At 38.4% G+C, this 20,527-nt stretch overlaps 1 protein-coding gene across 1 annotated transcript in view; it reads left to right on the top strand.

The window, feature by feature from the left end:
- ELL2 (elongation factor for RNA polymerase II 2) overlaps nucleotides 1–20,527 on the top strand; it is a 73,834-nt gene that overhangs the window by 38,627 nt on the left and 14,680 nt on the right. Inside the window, exons 3-6 of the mRNA XM_043594022.1 lie at nucleotides 4,828–4,949; nucleotides 9,974–10,137; nucleotides 16,714–16,973; nucleotides 20,355–20,479. Of these exons, the coding sequence (XP_043449957.1) occupies nucleotides 4,828–4,949; nucleotides 9,974–10,137; nucleotides 16,714–16,973; nucleotides 20,355–20,479 (671 nt within the window). The remainder of the gene's footprint in view (nucleotides 1–4,827; nucleotides 4,950–9,973; nucleotides 10,138–16,713; nucleotides 16,974–20,354; nucleotides 20,480–20,527) is intronic.

The raw sequence follows: 20,527 nt of genomic DNA, 5'->3' as shown, positions 1-20,527 counted from the left end.
TTCTCACTGATGTGTAGGAAAAGCTTAAAATACTATAATTAAAACTGAGAAGTTCCTATCACACAATGGGATGTTCTTCCAAGATGGTTTCTAAGTCAGATATCAGTATTTCTTTTCCTATGATGGTAGCCCAGTCCCAAAGTGAATGTGATTTGCCCAGAGACCTGCCCCTGCCCCCATCTGCACAGTGCTCACTTAGAAACACACCCACAGAGTGGAATAGTGGTTAGGAGAGATTGTTGAGAATCTCTGTCATTCTCCATCATGCTCCCTTTCTTACAAAGAACTGATGACAAAGCTTGCTTGTCTCTGGTAATTAGCAGCCTGAGAATGTTATCTACATGTGTGATATATGTATGAATAAGGAGGAATGGTAGGGACTACAAACACTCTCCAGATAAGTCTTTGTTTTGTTTTTCTGAAACAAAGTTGAAAACTATACCAGTCTTTTCTAAGCGTTATTGATTGCCAGCGAAGGTTTTGGAACTTACTAGGGGAACAGAATTGTCAGAGACCATCACTACAGAGATTCATTTTCTTTATTCCAAAGCTATCCTTTCACATTTTGAGGGTTCTTAGTAAATTATTATCTCTTTGTAAGAACTTCTTTTTTTTTCTTTTTTTTTTTACTGATACCTAAAGTAGGCATTCCAGGGGTGCCTGGGTCACTCAGTCAGTTGAGTGTCCAACTTTGGCTCAGGTCGTGATCTCATGATTCCTGAGTTCAAGCCACACATCAAGCTGTCTGCTGTCAGTGTAGAGCCTACTTCAGATTTTCTGTCCCTCTTTTTCTTTCCACCTCTCCCCTGCTTGCACTCTTTCAAAAATAAACATTGAATAAAATAATAAAGTAGGCATTCCAAAAGTACTTTTTTGTTTGTTTTAATAACTCCCATTAGGACTTTTGCTAATCTGGGGTGCCTGGGTAGCTCAGTCATTCGGGCGTCTGACTCTTGATTTTAGTTTAGGTCATGGTCCCAGGGTCATGGGTTCGAGCCCCGCATCATGCTCCGTGCTGTGAGCATGGACCCTGCTTGAGATTCTTTCTTTCTCTGCCCCTTCCCCACTCGCGCATGTGTGTGTGTATGTGTGCACACGCACGCATGCTCTCTTTCTAAATAAATATTTTTTAAAAAGACTTGTTTGTTTGACATGCTTGGCTTCATGATGTTTAGAAGAAGTTGCAGAAATTAATTTGCAGTAGGTACTTAAATCTTCATTCTTTAACTAAATATACTTTAAATATGGCTCAGGTGCACTTATTTGCCTTTCGTTGTCTTCTGATCAGAATTTTTAAAAAATGGTGTTTCAAATAAGTTAAAATGGCCCCCGCCATTTGATTAGGAACTTTTATTTTTTTAAGATACTATTTTTCCTTCTACTTCATTAATCAAAAGTCACTGAGAATTCTAATCCATAATTTCTCACCTTTAGCCATACTGACATTTTAGACTGGGTAATTCTTTGTTGTAGGGGCTATCCTGTCCACTGTAGGGTGTCAGACAATGTTGCTCCCCTCCAGGAGGTACCAGTAGCACCAACCCAGACCATATGTTTCCAGAGGGCAAAATTTTACCTTGTTGGGAGCAACTATTCTGATATATGCGTAATACACGCTTCCAAAATCTTCAATGAATGTATAGCACGGGTTGTGTATGCTTTTCTTTTTAATCTGATTCTTTCCTATTCTGTTTATATTTTTTAAATGACTATAGGGTTTTTTTTCTATTCAAGAAACTTTTAAAGAAAGAGAATATGAAAGCCTTCTGTGCCCACCATCAAGCCAGACCCTAATATTTTGAGTGGTGTACACAGTAATTGATCCATATGAGATTTTTTTTTTTTTTTTTTTGTTATTGAACCTTCCAGATTTACACAAGACACTGTGTGTGTTAAAAAAAAAATTTTAGGGGCGCCTGGGTGGCGCAGTCGGTTAAGCGACCGACTTCAGCCAGGTCACGATCTCTCGGTCCGGGAGTTCGAGCCCCGCGTCGGGCTCTGGGCTGATGGCTCAGAGCCTGGAGCCTGTTTCCTATTCTGTGTCTCCCTCTCTCTCTGCCCCTCCCCCGTTCATGCTCTGTCTTTCTCTGTCCCAAAAATAAATAAAAAACGTTGAAAAAAATTTTTTTTAAAAATAAAAAAAAAATTTTAATATATAGATCATTTTTTACCTTAAAAAGTGTTAAGTGTTACTTAAGAAGAATCGTGGTTTAGAGGATGAGAAAGGAAAACCCTATGTTTAAGTAATAAAAAGGTTTGTTAAGGGCTTTCCTAAAATGCTGTGTTTCATAGGTGTCTGCGCTTAAGGACTTCCTTAATTAAGGTAAAACATTTTTAGTGGAAGAATACTGAACATTTGTAGAATTTGAGTAAAAAGTCTAGTCACTCTTGAAAAATAGAAAAAACTGTGCAATTTAGAATCTCCCCAAAGGGACAAACTTCCATACTTTGCTGGGTGAAGTACTCCTGCATTTCTAGACCTGAGCTGCACAGGAACGAAGACCTTAGACCTAAAGCGAAACCACAGCCTTGAGATGAGCCTACGGCCACTGTGACAGTGTCCCCAGCCAGGTTCTGCACATCTCTGTGAGGGTTAACAGGGAAGGGGAATGGAAGTTAAGTAATTAACAGCTGGAGAAGGCATTCCATTCAAGTGTTCACACCTTCTTTACCTGTCCTCCTCTCCTAGGCCTTTAAGGAGGCTTTAGCTACAGCACACATTCCTTCTCTATCCCAGCAGAGAACAGCCCTGCAGTTCCTCAAAAAATAAAAGCAGACAGACATCAGTGAATGCTGTTACACTAGCCTGAGGACAGACTTTTTGTTCCCTTGTGTCTCACACAGCTTTCCACTGACTCCTGCTCTCCCACACCTCTATAGGATTAAGAAGTAAAACATTAGATTTAAGACTTGCTCACCAGGTTCCAACATTTTAGAACTAGGGGAAATTTTGAGAAATAAAAGTAACTTTAGGGACCCAAAAAGGTATAATTTATAGAGTAGATAATAAATGTAGAAGCTTATTACCCTAGCAACTGGAACTAATTTATAATAAGGAGTCAAAGATAGTTGAAATTCATGGATGATGGAGGCTCTATGGAGTACTATTATGTAGTACTCAAAATCTTTGGTAAAATTTGGCCTCTCAGACTTTACATAGTATTCTGAATCCCCATCTGTCAAGATGTTTTTCTTTGACTTTTTTTTTTTTTAATGTTTATTTATTTTTGAAAGAGAGAGAGAGAGACCAAGTGTGAGCTGGGGAGGGCAGAGTGAGGGAGACACAGAATCCGAAACAGGCTCTAGGCTCCGAGCTGTCAGCACCTGGGGCTCGAACCCGAGAACCATGAGATCATGACCTGAACCAAAGTCAGATGTTCAACCGACTGAGCCACCCAGGCACCCCTTCTTTGACTTATTTATTGCCGTTCATTCATTCCTTCAACAAACATTTATTGCATATCTACTATGCACTAGACACTACAAATTATCTCCCTTCTTACCTTTCTTTACTTTTTTTTTTTTTTTTGGTAGCATGAGGGTTGGAATTGTTACCTCCAGGTTCTTTTCTGTCGGTCAAAAGTTATCAGTCTTTTAGAGCGAGGAAGTCAGAGTTGCCTGCAGTGTCAGTGTCCTCCAGAGCCAAGCAGAAGTTATACATGTTTATCTTTCTAGCACATTCATGAATACTCTCTCCTCTATCTATCTCCCTGGCAGCCAGTTAGTTCTGAGTCTTAATCTACTATAATGGAAACTTGGGGGAAAAGAATGAGAATTGAAAAGCATTTCCTCCTCCCCCCACCCCCAACTTTTCTACTAAATTGCTACAACCCTGTGTATTTGGGGGCTGGAGAACAAGAAGTCATATTTTACTAATTCTTACCAACGAATCCTTTTTATAATTATCACTTAACACCATGGTAGCCCCTGCAAAACCAAGGTAAGAAAGGTCTTAGGAGCTGGAAAGGGTGGAGCATTTGAAAGACAGAAGTTTTCAGTTCATTTGTTCACAGATGATTATTGAGGTCCTACCATGTACCAGGATGATATTCCTAATACAGGGGTGCACTGATCTAGAGCAACCCCATCCCTTCACTTAATTGGGCTTCTCGTCTAATAGAGAAATTAGACCTTGAGTAAGAGCATAAAAACATTTGCCTTTTCCACAGTGTTGTGTGGGGCTCAGCTTTGGAGTGCCCTACAGAAGCATCTCTCCAGGCTGCCGACCCTGTTCAGTAAACATGAGGATGAGTAAGAGAATCTTAGGGCAAGGAGAAACGTCCATCTGCATTTTGGTATGAATGTAATTATGGCATTCACCTTACACTGCTAGTTATTCTTCAAAAATGTTACTCAAAGAAGCAAGAATTAAAGTTAAAAGTGCATATAATAAGAGGGTAAAGAGTGAAATATAGATTCTGTCTCAGAGACTATTTAAATATCTAGAAGATATTCAGCAGGGAGGCATGCCAGCCAGACAGAACCTGTAGCACAAAAGAGGAAGAGCTTTTTAGCAAATTCACTAATAACTGTTTCTTGTGAACTGTAATCATTTGCTAGTTTGAAATGAAGATGGTTCCTTTTAAACTATTGAGCAGAAGTGATTACTGATACTTAAGGGTAGAAAAATGGAAATAAGAGTGTGGTGAGTTATAGGCATACTTGCTAGATTCCTTCAATGATTTGGTGATTTAAATGCTATGAATTTAAATGCTCAAGAGGGCTTGCCTATAAAATGGATGTCACTTGAAAACAGTTAAGTCAGTCATCAGATAATGGTATGTCAAATTTGTAATTTGAGGTGTTTCTCTTTTTCCCTCACTTTAGCTTGTCAAAATCCCTAAAAATGACCCCCCCAATGAAGTGCATACCTTTAACTTCTATTTGTCAAATGTGGGTAAGGACAACCCTCAGGGCAGTTTTGACTGCATCCAGCAAACATTTTCCAGGTAAGTACATGTCAAGGTATGCTGAAGGGAGAATACTTTTTCTTTGAGAGGTTTTTTTTTTTTTTTTTAATTAAACAATAAAATCTATAATAGCCATTCCATAAATGTTTATTGAATTGAATTATAGAGCTCATTTATTAAGAAATATTGAGCACCTATGTGCTACAAATTACATTTGTCACTGTGGATACAGTCATAAAAATTTTAAGATTCTTGCTCTCAGGGATTTTTTAAGGTATAGATTTTTTATAAAACATTTTTTAATTCAAAACAAGTTTAAGCATTTTTTTAAAGTTTGTATTCACTGTATTTAAATAAGAGTGGCTTATAGTAACATTCAAGGGTAAAGGAGGGGAAAAAAATACATATCCCTTTCTTTCTTGCCTGCACAAGCCTTGTTTTAAGATAGATTTTCAAACTTTTTTATGCTGCAACATAATGGAAACTAGAAATTAACCCCAGGATAGCAGTCACTTCTAATTAAAAAGGGGGGGGGGGCAGGGAGGAAGACAAGAATATATACCCATATATATCCCAGGGTACCATGGAACCCTTATCTACTCAGGTCTTCTGTAAACAATAAGCTACTTGTTTGACTCTTCTTTGCTATGGTTGTTTCTGATTAAAGAATGTGCCCCTTGAGGAGGGGGAGTTTGTTCTGCCCATGGATAAAGACAAGGCCTTAGAACCCGCAACATCCCGAGAACATTGAAATTGGCCCAAAGTGCCCCAGGACATCATCCATGCCTATCTCTCCTCTGTGCAGTACTTGAAACTGTGTAAGCGCTTGCTGTGCGTGGGAGAGAGGAAAAGAAAGCTGTGTTCCAGGGGAGCATGGGAGTCAGAGATACAAAATAAGACACTTCACTGAAAGAGTTCTAAATTTCTCTTCCCATTTAGGGTACTAAATAACTTTCTATTCTATCTTAATATGCTATTTTCCCTGAGTATATGTTAATTTTGCTATATAAAAGTTGCCCACCTCAAACATATATTCTTTGGTATAAATTGTATATATTACAAATTATCTAGATCTTTCTTTACTGTCCACTGTGATAGCTACTGGCTGTATGTAGCTATTTACATTTCAATTTATAAAAATGAAATAAAATCGACATTTTAGTTCTTTGTTCACATTTACCACATATTATAACTCAATAGCCACATGGCTCGTGGCTATCATAGTAGACAGCACAGATACAGAACATTGTCAACATTGCAGAAAGTGCTACAGGACAGCATTGTAAAAGATGACAGAAGCATCACGTATGAGGGCCCTGAGTGATTGTATAGTTCAGCCCCTTCATTCCACAGATGACGATTTTACAGTTAGACAGGTGGTTAGTTGATGACAAGGCTGAATGAGAACTGGGTTCTCCTGGTCCAGTGTCCTTTACATATCATAAGGCGCACTGATTTCTAATGGTGGTGCTATCACCTATTATGCTCATCTTTAGAGAATTTTATTATAGTAAGAACACGTTGACCTCAAATTCAGCTAAATGTCCCATTAGGAATTCTGAGCAACAATCCCCTCTTCAAAACCAGTGATAGGATCATAGGTAATATGGTTTCTCCCTCAGATCATAAATACCCTGTGTATTTATTTCTACCTTGCTTGTTTGGAGAATTGAGTTAAAGTCACTTACAAAATGCTACATGATGCAGCAAGAGAAATGAAACAGTTATTGTGAGAAAATTGGGTCAAATACATTAGTATGATCCAAATGTGTTTTATAAAGTATGATCCAACTATGAAAGTGTTTAAGGTGCTTTATAAAATGGTCTTCTATGGGTATAAATTGAAATTTGCCACTATGAAAACAAAAGCACTGAAGCTTTCAGTTCTCACCCTGGCAAGCAAACTTTTTTATAATTTTGTTCCACCTTTTCTGTTGAATTGAATTTTTATTTTTCCCATGAATCTTGTCTCTCTTGTAGTTGTGCAGCCTCCTCTAGGGCAGAGGCTTCCTTATACCCCTTTTCTAGTCTTACTATGCTGGCTGAGCTCAAACTAAATGCTATAAGTAGATGTTCACAAAATAGATACTAACTAATCTTCTTTCTTTGTTTTTACATCTCCTTGAACCTCACTTTAATCATATCTAAAATGAGGAAATCCCAAAGTCAAAATTACCTTTAAAAAATTCCTTAAATCTCTCCATTCACAGGCCTCTTGAACAGTAATACACACTCTATTACAGGAAACAGTGAGCTAGGCTAGAGAAAGACTCTAGGAATGTTTACATGCGTATGTCAAAGTATTTAAACTTTTAAGGTAGCTCAGTTGAAAAGGGATGAGTGGACAGTTCTACAAGAGAGTACCCCTTCTTGCCTGCAGGGTTTAGCTCTACTGTGTTTTCATGTAATGATCTGGTTCTTACTTGGTATAAGCTGTAACTTCATCATGATTGGCAGTAGGTTCAGCTTATTCTCACTGTGTAAATTACTTACATTATTTGGTGGGAGATGTTGAAATCCAAACTTCCTGTCACCAGATCTTCATACTGTAGTTTTTCTTCTCACTTCTTCTTCTTCCCACTTTCTCTGAGAGTTAAACCTTCCTCCCTCCTTCCCTTCCCTTCACTGGTCTTTCAGCATTCAGACATGTACAAGTCTGTCTCATAAAAAAGAAAATAAGAGCAAAAACAACCACCCTCCCACTCACTGTGTACCTGAAATCTGACTTCATTCCACACCATTCAGTGGAAACATGCACCCCCCAACAGGGCCTTGACCACTGGAGAAGAATCTATTGGATGCTTATTGGTTCCTATTGTTCTAGACTCATTGCCAGTATGTTACACTGTAGACCACTCTGGTTCTTGAAACATGCTATTCCAATGGCTTCCATGACACACTGTTCTTAGAGTTTCCCTCTACCTCTTCAGTTATACTTTTTCAGCCTCCTGTGGTCATCTTTTCATCTTCCTCTTGATTATTTTAAGTGTTAGTGTTCTTCACAGTTGGTTCCCTCCTGAGACCTCGCCTTATTTCTTCAAAGTCATCATGTCCAACACTGAACTCATTTTCTCTCTTGTAGCTCTACCCCAGTGCCTCAATAAATAGCAGCTCCACACACCTAGTAGCCTAGGTATGATCTTTAACTTCTGTCTCTACCTGTGGCTAATCACTTATCAAATCCTGTCAATTCTGCTTCTCCTCACTGTCTGGACTCTCTTTACTGTTCTGCATTCACACTGCCCTACACTGGTTCAAGTTCTCACTTCTTGCCAGTAATCCTTCAGTAGACTTCTAACTGGTCTCCTGCATTCACTTTTGTGCCCCCTACCTCCCAATCTGTTCTTCATCCAGATTGATCTTTTTACAGTACAAATGAGATATTTTCTCTCCCCTGATTTCAGCCTCTGGTTTTCTTGGAATAAAATCCAAAATCTATGCCATGACCTCCAAAGCCCTATATGATGTACTTCTCATGCCCTCTTCAGACTCATCTCTAATTGTCCTTTCCAACTCCCTTTGGCCAAACTGAAAACTTCCTCCACACTTCCCCCTGGCCCTGCACAGGTTGGTTATACTCCCAGAAAACTTCTGTCCTCCCTGCCCCTCCCCCTCCTTTCTAAAGGCATCACTTCCTTTTGAAAGCCTCCACCTTGCCCACAATCCTGATGAAGTACCTTCCTGGGGTTCCCTGTCTCTCCCCCCACCCCGCCCCCATCCCAGCATCTATCACACTGTGTCATAATTTCTAGTGTGCTCATCCTTGTCACTCATTAGAGAGCTCCTTGAAGGAGGGACCACATCTGTCTTAGTCTCTGTCTCTTTCTGTCCCTCACACATTGCCTGGCATGCAGTCCCTGCCTAAAAAATATTTATGAGATGAAGGAACTGTTTTGTTTTGTTTTTTTAAATAGCATTTGTACAGTTACTCGCAATTTATAAAAATTTTATTAATCCTATTTCTTGACATCATAACAAATCTGCTTCCAAGTAAGTTTGGAAATAGACTATCAGAGCTATAGTGACATTTTTATTACTTCTATATTCCAGTCTGTTTTAAGGCCATAGCAATTTCTTTTTAAAATACCAGTATAACTGTTAACCATGATCCCCTAATTTCGCCATAATACTTTGAAACAGAGCCATCTTCTAGGCCAGTGTTAATATGCATGATTTTTTTTTCTTTTTTTTTTTTTAATTTTTTTTTTCAACGTTTATTTATTTTTGGGACAGAGAGAGACAGAGCATGAATGGGGGAGGGGCAGAGAGAGAGGGAGACACAGAATCGGAAACAGGCTCCAGGCTCTGAGCCATCAGCCCAGAGCCCGACGCGGGGCTCGAACTCACGGACCGCGAGATCGTGACGTGGCTGAAGTCGGACGCTTAACCGACTGCGCCACCCAGGCGCCCCAATATGCATGATTTTTTAAATAAAAGTTTTCAAAAAAATATTTGCAAAAGCCTCTTGTCCAGAATGTTCTTCAATATTTGCCATACAAATAAGTCATCTTCTATAGAGATTTAACAAAATGGTAAATATGAAGGATACAAATGTTTAGGATCTTTGGGCTAATAAGAAATCCCAGTGTTGAACAATATTTTGGTCTTAAAATTAGTTATCTTACTGAAAATAAAAAGCATTACAGTAGGTCTGTGTCTTCTAGTTAGTTCTAAAGCATGCATATTATGGTTCCTATAGGGGTAAACTAAACATTTTTCGTATCAGTGGTAGATAATTTTTTTAAAAAATGACAGAACTACAGTGCTCATTGAGACTCTGGTCTTCAACATAAATACTAATGTTTTTTCAGAATTTTACAGATTTGGTCTCTAAGAGTTCATTTTACCTGTTCTATTCAGATTATGAAAAAAAAAAGTGATATGAAATGAAGGAGAGAAATTTAAATATTTTAAATTTCAACATCTTAAGTTATTAATATTAGTTATTTCCAGATTGCAAAGCTATTATTTGGGCTGCTGATTTTAGGGTTATACAGCTCTCACTTGCTTTTAGTGTGCAAAATGAGGGATGTCTCTAACAAAGCCACTGTCTTACTTGACAGCTCTGGAGCCTCCCAGCTCAATTGCCTGGGATTCATACAAGATAAAATTACAGTGTGTGCAACGAATGACTCGTATCAGATGACACGAGAAAGAATGACCCAGGCAGAGGAGGAATCCCGCAACCGAAGCACAAAAGTTATCAAACCCGGTGGACCATATGTAGGTTTGTATAGATATCGTTCTCCTTCTCATTGAATTATTGGAATAATTCAAGACCACTGTAGGTAAATACTGGTAATATTAATTTAATTTTAACATAGAATTCGTTTCTAGAACATTTTAAATAACATGGTCAAAAATCATCTCTTCTCTTTACACTGATAGTAAGTTCAACAGGTAGAAAATCCTGAATCCTTTGTTAGCTGTTTGTTATTATTTCACAATACTGGGATTTGGCCATGTTACTTTTGAGGTTATAATAGTGGTACCATTGTGTTTTCTTTGACACTGGGTGATGTCATTTCAGTGATGGACAGTATAGGTCTTGTTTTGCATTGTAGGGTTATTTTTACAGTAAAATCCATTGGTAGAATTTCAGAGGATCTTTTGCACAAGGAATTTTTATTGCAAAATATAAAATGTGCTTATAGCAAAGCATTAGGGTGATGCCTTTTTGGTACCTCAGTTGTGATGCCGTTTATGGATTCTCATCCTCAGGTATCCATTAATTAAGAGTCTGCCCCAGCCCCATCATCTTTATCATCAGCTCACACAAATATCCATCAGAATGAAGGGAAGTAGGACCAGACCAGTAAGATGAATCTCTCCTTTATGAGCAGTGACCCTAACAATTTTAAAGAGTTGATTGACAGTGACTATTAACAGTAATAGGGAGAATTATCAGGAGTGAAGAAGAGCTTTTTGAGGCTTTGGTCAGTTTAATGACATAAGTCACCATACATAAATGATGAAAGAATATTAATTTGGAAATGTAAGTGCACACAAAAAGAGTCTCTTGAATAACCAAATTATTTAATTAACATCTTTCCATGGTTTGGTTTAATTTTACTTCTGCATTTTCCCATTGCTGACCCAGCTACAGTACATTCAGCTTTGAGAAGCTCCACTGGTGTCTTTAATAAGTATTTCTTTGGAACACAGCCAGTGCTCTTGGGACTTGGTGCTTAGCTTAGATACATTTAGTTTGGTTTAACAACAATTCATGGATTCCCCAGGTATCTGTACCCAAGGGGCCCATTCCCAACCCACTAAGTTACCAGCAGTGAGATTTTTCACCTTCCCTTTCCTGCTGAGTGAGGTAACAACTTCCAACTTCCTTTCTTTCTCTTTGTGCTCACAAGTAACTTAATTAACTTTCTCTGTAGTAGGCTAAATCTTAAATTGTTTTAAAAACACACACAATCTGGCACACTTAAGTACAAACTGTGAAATATTTTTCCACTCTGTCCAATACCACCATTTATAAATAGTGAGACAAATTGGTGTGTTTGACAAAGGAAAAGAAGACTGAAGCCATCAAAATGACTTTTTTTCCCCTCTCAATGGAACTAGCTGAAAAACTTTACCTTGATTTGTTCCAAAGTCTGCAAATAAGCAGTGATTGTACCTTTCCATAGAATTATCCTTGGGTGTCCCCTCTGTTTGTGTGTTTGTTTGTTTTGATAGGGTCAGATACAGTTTATCTGCACAGCATGTTACACAGCAGAATTTTCAACATGTAAAATCACATAAACCATACCCTTCAAGGAATTTTAGAACTTGCAGGGTTTCTTATAGGCATTACAGATAACTTACATACATTTTTTAGGAGTGACTACATAAAATTTGAGGTTACCTAAGCTTAAATTTGAACCAGATTACATCCATGCCATTCTCAGACAAGCTGGCCTCCCTCTGCACACACATATGTTTGCCCCACAGAGCCCTGTAGTGATATCTGCCAGCCTACGTGCTCCACTCTGCTTGTCCTCGGTGCCCCGGTGGCCCACCAGCACAGTACAGTGTTCTTCTCTGGTCTTAAATCTTGTCATTAACCTTCTCAGCTTTTTACTCTCTGGGTCAAATAACCCCAGCTCCTTTTAACTTTTCTTAAGATGGCCTGTATCCCAACTCTTTAATTATTTTTATTGCTCTCCTCTGCACTGCCTCCATTTCCTCACCTCAGAATTCAAAACTTTTTAAATTTTTACTCTTCTTTGTTATGGTATATTTTGACCTTTTTCTTTTAATCTTATTCATTGCTAGTCCTTTACCATGTTTCTTTCTTTTAGGCAGCTCAGTTTGTGTCTTCCTGCCTTTTTCAGTACCTCCAAACTGACTCATTCATTACTTTGGAATGCTCGTCATTCACCCTTCAATACTAACAGTACCCAGTACTTACGGAGTACTTGCTATGCAAAGACACTGGTTAGCACTTTACATGTAGTTACTCATCTAGATCTCAAAATCACCCCATAAGGGAAGTTATCATTGCCTCTCCATTTTACGTATCGCATAGTTAGAATCAACAAATATCAAATACGGGTTTGGCCTCTTAACACGTTGTGTTATTTCCTTTAGTTCATAATTGAATATATCATATAAAATGATACCAGAAGCTCACCTCTGCCACCTTAGAAGTACCTGCAGAACAAGGCTTCTTTCAACAGCGTCAGCCTGGGTGGAGGACAAATAGGAATAATGCTAGTCTCATTGAGGGGCTGTGGTGGCACAGTGCCAGGACAGGCCTCTGGCAGCTGAATTGGGCCACAAGCTCAGTGTGAGAGGGTGAAGAATGCCCCTAGGGGTCACCTGGCCTAGTCACCCAAAAATATAAGCTTTTGCGACCCTCTTGTAGACTGAGCAAAACCAAAATCTATTTTGCCTGGAGAGGAGCAGGAGAGGCTTTAACCTAGAAAACATCATTAGTATTTCTTCAGAATATTTCCACTTCTAGTCATGACATTTATATCAGTGGTGAGCATTGTTGTGTTGTCATAATCCTTTCCCTTTGTTTAAAAAAAACAAAACTACTAATCACTGCTTCCATTTTACTAATAAGTCTGCTCACTGACTTGTACCTAAATTCTGAAATGTTATTGAATTGTAAATTGGTAATACATGCTAATACTTATTTAGGTTTATAAAATAACCCAACCAATCTAATTTCTAGGATTCTTTTTCCAATTTTCCCAACTTCTGCCTCATCCTGCTTATTTTTGATGATGTAGTACATGTTTGAATGACCTTCGACAAATCATTTAACATCTGTGGACCTTAATTTTCTCAGTTATTAGATAAGGGGTATTTGAACTGGATAACATCGAAAGTCCTTTGTAATTATAACATTTTTGACCATTACGAATATATATTTGAATAATAAACCTTTGGAAGAAGTGATCATAAATGCCAAATGTGGAGATGGTTTCCATTGCATTGGCTTATGTATTTAACCATGACAGTCACCCCGTCATCAAGGTCCTGCCAGTGTTTTTAAAGCATTGGGTCCATGTTGCCAGGGCTTCTGATCAGGTTCCACAGAACAGAAAAACAACTACAGAAGATGGCAGTCCCTGCTCTCTTTCTGATGTACTATTTTAACACCTTCCTTTCAGATTGTTTACTCACAGCCGTTAGACAAAGGGATAAATACTTTCACCATCTCATATTAAATGGAGAAGTTAGAAGTAGACTCCTTGTTATGAAACAAGGAGTTCAGATGTAGTCCCAGATTACCCAACTCTATCAGACCCACTGCTGCTGTTTATATAAGGAGCCTAGGGAATTGATTAGCAGTTGGGTCTGGGAAGAGAATTAAGTTCTCCCATGGGCTTTATTAAAAGAGCTTTTCTGAAGCAAATGTAAAGAAATAAAGCCTTTCTTCTGTCCACTTTGAACTGACATTTTCTTGCTTTTCTTTTTAGCATCTCAATTCTGTAACTACTTAGAGTACTGATGTTTTCTTCATCTGTAGCCTGTCCTACCTTGAACTAGAGGACTCCTTCCTGGTTAAATAGGCACAGATTGATGGGGCGGCAGTCTTTGTGTGAAACTCAGTAGCCTAGTGTGGCTCTGTTGTTCTTTTAGCATTTAAAAGAAATGGATTACCCCACAAGTGGCTGTTCAAAGGGAAAACAGGGCATCTGGCTGGCTCAGTCAGTAGACCATGGAACACTTGATCTCAAGGTCCTGGGTTCAAGTCCCATTTTGGGCATAAAGCTTACATTAAAAAAAATAACAAGTAAAAAATAAATAAAGGAAAAATGAGATAAAGGTGAAGTGAGTGTACTAGGGGTAGGAGATTCATGTACCAGTGACAGCCTAGCATTAGGCCCCAGGTGAGACTCCACTGCTGTCTTATCCCAGACCAGATTCAAATTTTTGGTCAAACATCATACCCATGCTCCTCTTAGAGAGCCTCCCGTATTTGTCTGCCCTATGCTTACTTCAGGGAGGGGCAGGGGCAAACTCAGGAGACCTTGGGGCTTTCTGGAGACTGAGGATCAGAGGTGGGTCAGACATACAGAGGAGGTAGGGCAGCCTGGAAAACACTGGTAGTACTGTCACTTTTTGTTTTTATTTGCCTTCCTTGCTGGCTTGAATTCATTCTAAATGACCAATCATGGTGTGTGTGAGCCCAGCTAAAAAACATTCTCTGTCCACTCACCTCCCCAGAGAAGAGTGGTGGGCAGGGCTCCATAGTCAGCTTTGTTTGGTGAAGTATAAGCTAAACAGGTTACAAAGGGTAGGGTAGGAGTGTGGGATTTATAGCACTTCCTAAACTTTTGTGACCCTGGATTTTTTTCCCCACAAATTCCTATTCAAATTTAGAGGAACAGTAGTGTTTGTTAATACGATTATAACTAAGAAGTGGTAGATTGGAAGGTTTATGTTTGCTGTTTTAGAAATTTTAGTGTGTCTTCATATGCTAACATCCTGGCAGTGTGGGAAAATACAGACCGCATTGATTCCGGCTTCTCTGCTGTCTACTTGCTCTCTTGCTGTCATTCACATTGACATTTTGCTAGTCATCAAATACTGAATCAAGGTCTGCTAGTGGACAAAGCAGCCACAGCCCTGCCCATATGGAGTTTACAGCCTAAGATGAAACAATGGCAGACATTGGGCATTTGTTCATAATGCCTTTCCCACAAAGAAGTACATGTAGGAAAACTTAGGTACTAATTAATAACAGAACCTTCCACATGTTAAGTGAGCACTTTACCGTTTGAGCTTATCCCATTGAAAGTCTCAGTTTTCTCATCTGTGAGTGGGACCATGCCTGTTTCATCAGGTTACTGTATTGTGAGATCTAATGAGTGTAAAGGTCTTAATATAGTGCTCCCCCACCACATAATTGGTTCATGATAAATATTAGCTCCCTGCCCATCTGACATTGATCTATCTCTAAGAAAAATACAGAAACCAAATCTAAATCTATCTCCAAAACTCTAATTGCACGTTAATAGCTTTTCTTATCACTGAGTAGTGCTCCTTTAATGTTGAGTTCTCTTGTTGTGCAATATTTTGATCTGATATTTACAATTTGTTATGTCCAGGCAGTAGGGAAATACAAAAGCCAGTGAGATCATTCACCCTTTCTCCTCTATTCTACGTAGGATTGTGTCAAACTAACAGCCCCTCTGGCCAGGCCTCAGGACCCCTGCATGGACAGAGTTACTATCAGTACTGCTCTTGCTCCATTAAGCTGTTTTCACCCCAGACTGCAGCACTTAAGAGACTGCTTTTGCTTATCTGCTGTTTCTAGTTGCTAGTCTTGTTCCTAATGCAGTTGTCCTACATTATATGTTATTAATATCCGCCCCCCAACCACATGGCATAGAGTTGGAGGTTCAGAGTATATGAAAGGTGCTATAAGAGTCCACCTCAAAAATGATAAAATGAGGGTCTTACACAGCAGTTTAATTCTAATTTTTTCTTCAACAAGGAATTGTTACCAGGTTTTGTTTTTCTAGAAGGAAACATTTGCCACTTCTCAGTGTTAAGTTTAAGCAGAAAGTGGGTTAATTACCAAATGGCAGTCGCCTGGCAGGAATGATGGGAAGGCCTCAGTTTTACCATTTTCCATTCCTCTAATTCACCTGTGTAGCTTCAGCCCTGCAGAGGAGGTATCTGCTTGTCTGGCCCTCTGAGATTTTTTGTTGGTTTTGGTTTTGTCTTTTGACTCCTAAAATTTGTTATGGCCTATTGAAAAGGAGTATGTCTTGTGGTTGCCCTTGTGAATGTTAACCCCAAATTATGTCTGACTGCCCTCTTTGTGGTCCCTGAATCTGTGAGATTAAGATAATTTTTCAGCTCAGCCAAAACTGTGTTCTTAGTGAGATACAACAGGTATTGCTCACATTTCACATTTGTTATATTCATTTCTGCCAAAGAAATGACGTATAATATGTACATATAAGGTCAGTAAATAGCATGGGTAAGCATGGAAATTACTTTATTTGCACTTAACATGAACTACCTACAACCTTAATATTCCCAACCACTTGCTACAGTTTGTGTCACTAATATCCATATGTAGCTAAATGGACAGAATGATTCTATATACATATTTATTCCAATAAATGCTTCTATCAAGACAATTTCAAATCCATAATCTTAGGCCATTTATTCAAAAAGCTTTCTGTTTGCATATCTCTTTAATGTAAAAACTGAAACAAAGTGGCCTATAATTCCCTCCAGAAATGAAGAAGTACCTGAATCAGAGTTGAGGAAACTGAGATGCTCATTATAATCTTACCCATAAATGTGTAACAATGTCATTTCCACTGGACTTTAGGGAAAAGAGTGCAAATTCGGAAAGCGCCTCAAGCTGTTTCAGATGCAGTGCCTGAGAGGAAACGGTCAACCCCCATGAATCCTGCAAATACGATTCGAAAGACTCACGGAGGCAGCAGTGTTTCTCAGCGTCCATATAGGGACAGGGTGATTCACTTACTGGCACTGAAGGCTTACAAGAAACCGGAGCTCCTGGCTCGACTGCAGAAAGATGGTGTCAATCAGAAAGACAAGAACTCCCTTGGAGCAATTCTGCAACAGGTGAGACATGCGGAGAGAGTTCCTTCTGTGCACCTTCTTGTTGAGAAGTTCATTTCAGAAGGCTTGTTGTTAGTATTATTTAAGGTAGAGAAATTTCAGTATCATTTTGATCAATGGTATATGAATTATAACTCTTGAATATTAAGCCATCTTGTTTTAAACACCTAATGAAAAGCTCATTGAAATGTGGTCATTTATAGTAGGTCTTATAAGCTAGAAGCCAAAAAAAAGCTTTAAAAATCAAGTTTCAAGTCATTATCTTCATTTGGGTTAAACAAATTTTGCTCTGAAATTCCATTATAAAAGAAGTTTTTTTAAGCGTATTTATTTTTGAGAGAGAGAGAGAGAGAGAGAGGGAATGCACATGCAGGGGAGAGAGAGAAAATCTCAAGTAGACTCAGCACTGGCAGCGCAGAGCCCAGTGCGGGGCTTGAACTCATGAAGTGTGAGATCATGACCTGAGCCAAAATCAAGAGTCAGATGCCTAACTGACAGAGCCACCTGGGCACCCCAAAAAGGTAAGAAGTTTTTGTTGGCTGATTTTGGTCTTGGGTCACTAAAGTACTGCTGTAATTTTTATTGTTATATAGGTGAAGTTGTACGGTTTATTCTTATCAGTCTTTGGTTTGTATAAGCTAGAATATGTTTGCCTACTAAATAGTTTCAAATGTGTCTTGCCCTGCATGCTTTTTACTCTACCTTTTTTTGTCAGTGAGTGTGCTGAGATCATTCAGTTGTCTTTATTAAGGGATATGAATATGTAAAGTATTACCTTTGATCAATTACCTTATAATCACAAGCTTAAGTATTAAAGTAGGTCGTAGATTTTGTTGATGTCACTAGTTTGTCAAACTATAACTTGCTATATTTTTCATATTGATTTGGGGTCATAAATATTGATTACTGTTCAAATCAAAGAATTTTTTTTCTAAAGCAGTAACATTTCCACAGTTCTTAAATTTCACCATTAAAAAAAAATAAACCTATAGGTTTTCATTTATTATTCAAAGAATGACACTTTTAAGTCTATTTTTTCATCTATTCTCTTACATTCAAGTCATGATACTAAATATTATGAAAGAATAAAGCCAAAATCTCCAATTCTAGGTTAATCAACCCCCACTGTATCTTGGACATTCTCAAGGATCTTATTAAATTGTTTGAACACTTTTTGGAAACACTTAATTTAAATCCATATGTCACATAGCAGTTTTAAGAGCTCAAAAGACAGGGTGAAAGAATGAATGAGTGTCAGAGTGTGTGTGTGTTTTAATTTTTTTTTGGTGGGGGGGAAGGAGGGAGGTTCAGGCTACATATCACAAAATATCTGGTGACTGAATCTCCAGGGAGGTTGTAAATTACCTCCTAAGTTTATACAATAAAATGTAAAATGATGGCAGAGGCAATTCATTCACACAGAGGGTATTATTGATGTCAGTAGTTATGTGATTCTTTATATGTATATAGACATAAGTACATTAAAATGTAGGTATGCTTAATTCAGCAGCAAATGGGACATGAGTGTCTTTATGTTAATCATTTGGCAGAATCTAGAGCATAATCTTAACTGCACATTGTAATCTTCTGGGGAGCTTTTAAAAAATGCCAGTGTCTGCACTCTAACCCAGACCAACTAAATGGAGCAACTGAATGGATACTGACCATTAACTGAGAGGGGGAGGGATGGCAAAGGAACAGGTGTATGGAGGGGCACTAGGATTTCTGTTCAGGAGATGTCTGTTAGCCATAACCCAATAGTGATAGATGTTTAGTAGTTACATATAAGGCCATGGTGTTGAGACAATTGGAGGTAGAATTATAAATCAGGAGATAGCAGTATATCAATTGGCTATTGAAAGCCTTATAGCTAGCTCAGTTGGAGGAGCATGGGATTCTTGATCTCAAGGTCATGAGTTCCAGGCCCATGTTTGTTGTAGAGATGAAAGAAAGCAAAGAAGAAAGCCCTAAGGCTGAATGAAATAATGATGACAATGAAGAATACAAGGCAGACAATAGGTCCTAAGCGCTCCAGCATATAGAAGAGTGCACAAAAAAGACAAAAAGGGAGAAGGAGGAAAGCAGGAGAAGGTCCCATTATGAGGACCTGAGGATAGTCTGTAGTCCTGAGGATAATAGGAAAAAGCTAAGCATTGTATTTTTCCACTTTGAGAAATCTGGTTTTGTGTCATCTTGTTTGCAAATTTGAATCTTAAGCCTACCATTTTCTACTTTATAACAGTATTAATGTTAGATTAATGTTAAGCTGTAAAAAAACCATAAACTATCATAGTATATTTGATAGTACTTTAAAAAGACACAGAAAGAAGTCAGTTTATTAAAAAGAGCATTTTTGGGACACCTGGGTGGCTCAGTTGGTTGGCTGAGTGTCTGACTTCAGCTCAGGTCATGGTCTCGCAGTTTGCAAGTTTGAGCCCCACATCAGGCTGTCTGCTGTCAGCACAGAGCCTGCTTTGGATCCTCTGTCCCCCTTTTTCTCTGTCCCTCCCTGCTCACTTTCTCTCTCTCTCTCAAAATAAATAAACTTAAAAAAAAAAAAACAAAAAAACATTTCAGTAGGAAATAACTGGAGGATTACCTTTCCACCAGCCTTAAACATGACTCTTGCTTTGGCACCTGAATCTGTACATTTGTATTGTTGATGGAATCTAGGCCTGGACACTGTACGAATTGCAGTTAAGCAATAAGAAGAGATTACACTTGAGAATAAACTAGCTGACTAATAACAGTAATTTGGGGGTTATTTTGCTGTACGTTTCCATTTATTGGTTTTCGGGAATTTCAAGGACTTTGAATAAGTGGTTCTTCAGGAGATCTGGCAACTACAAGAAGCAAGCTTAGCAAGCCAAGGAAATGACAGACAAGGGCATCAGAATTGATACTATTTATGGAGATAATTTCTGCTGATTGCTGAAGGGAAAGTTTATAACCCAACATTTGGGCACTGTTTGGTTTGTACGTAATACAAATGATCAAAGATTTTTACTGTGATTCACAAGTAACGGGAGTTAATGGCCAGAAGTAAATAATGAAGTTGTTAACCTAACTCCTTTGACTAGAAAAACTTGACTTAAAAAATATATATAAATAAATAAATCTTCCTCCACTTTTTGCCTCAGTAGGCTGTTTGAATAGAAATGTCATGTGGTGGACGTTCAGGGAAAAAATATTTAGCTGCATATATAAAGTTTTAATTCCCCAATGAAGTCAAACAGCATTTATTGAGACCTGTCATATGCAAAACTGGCAGTCCCTTTGTAGCCAACTGGTACAGTTGTTTTCAGTGTAAATGCAAAATGTTGCCTGTTTTGGATTAGGAAATAGCAAAAACGGCTAATGCTCTGTTTTCACACTATGTGCCAGGTAGCCAATCTGAATCCTAAGGACCTCTCGTATACCTTAAAGGATTATGTTTTTAAAGAACTTCAAAAAGACTGGCCTGGATACAATGAAATCGACAGACGGTCACTACAGTCAGTGCTCTCGAGGTAAATTTTTCTTCTTTGAAACCGATCAAGTAAGTGATAATATTAGTT

This window comes from Prionailurus bengalensis, chromosome A1, assembly GCF_016509475.1.
Source record: "Prionailurus bengalensis isolate Pbe53 chromosome A1, Fcat_Pben_1.1_paternal_pri, whole genome shotgun sequence".
NCBI lineage: Eukaryota > Metazoa > Chordata > Mammalia > Carnivora > Felidae > Prionailurus > Prionailurus bengalensis.
Note: the sequence above shows the minus strand (reverse complement) of the source record. Positions and strands in the feature narration are given on the sequence as shown.